The sequence below is a fragment of the Eimeria mitis genome, genomic scaffold (genome assembly GCF_000499745.2).
Source record: "Eimeria mitis Houghton genomic scaffold, Emh_scaff837, whole genome shotgun sequence".
Lineage (NCBI taxonomy): Eukaryota > Apicomplexa > Conoidasida > Eucoccidiorida > Eimeriidae > Eimeria > Eimeria mitis.
In genome coordinates, this window is record NW_013576156.1 from 8,176 (window position 1) to 8,862 (window position 687).

The 687-nt window shown below is 57.9% G+C and overlaps 1 protein-coding gene across 1 annotated transcript in view; it reads right to left on the minus strand.

Moving 5' to 3' along the window:
• EMH_0023450 (uncharacterized protein) overlaps positions 1–687 on the minus strand; it is a gene marked incomplete at both ends in the record, with an annotated part of 2,005 nt that overhangs the window by 106 nt on the left and 1,212 nt on the right. The window contains one exon of the mRNA XM_013502135.2: positions 1–685. Within this exon, the coding sequence (XP_013357589.1) occupies positions 1–685 (685 nt within the window). The remainder of the gene's footprint in view (positions 686–687) is intronic.

Below are 687 nucleotides of genomic sequence, written 5' to 3' on the forward strand. Positions count from 1 at the left end.
TCTGCTGCTGCTGCTGCTGAAGACGCAGCAGCAGCAGCAGCAGCAGCAGCAGCAGCAGCAGGGCCTCCCTCTATAGTCTCACATAGGGGGCCATCTGTGTTTTGCTTCGGTGCAGCAACAGCAGCATCAGCAGCAGCAGGAGCAGCAGCAGCAGCAGCAGATGAAAGAACAGGAGGACGGGAGATACCCCCTGTTGAAGTGCTGCTGCTGCTGCTGTTGCTGCTGCTGCTGTTGCTGCTGTTGCTGTTGCTGCTGCTGCTGTTGCTGCTGCTGCTGCTGTTGCTGTTTCTGCTGCACCCCCAACGGCCGCGTCTTTGGCGTACCTGGCGGTTGCTTTTATTGCTGCTGCTGCTGCTGCTGTTGCTGTTGCTGTTGCTGTTGCTGCTGCTGCTGCTGCTGCTGCTGCTGCTGCTGCTATCTGCTGCTGCAGCAGGGGCAGCAGAGCCCCACCAAAGACGGCTAGACAGCAGCAAAGCTCGCAACGAAGACCCATCATCGACCATCATCATCTGCTGCTGCTGCTGCTGCAGCTGCTGTTGCTGCTGCTGCTGCAGTTGCTGCTGCTGCTGCTGTTGCTGCTGCTGTTGCTGCTGCTGTCTGTACACTTGGGGCGTTGTCTGTTCTCTCCCTCTATCATATCCTGGGGATCGATCAGAATAAAAACACGTTGCTGCTGCTGCTGCTGCT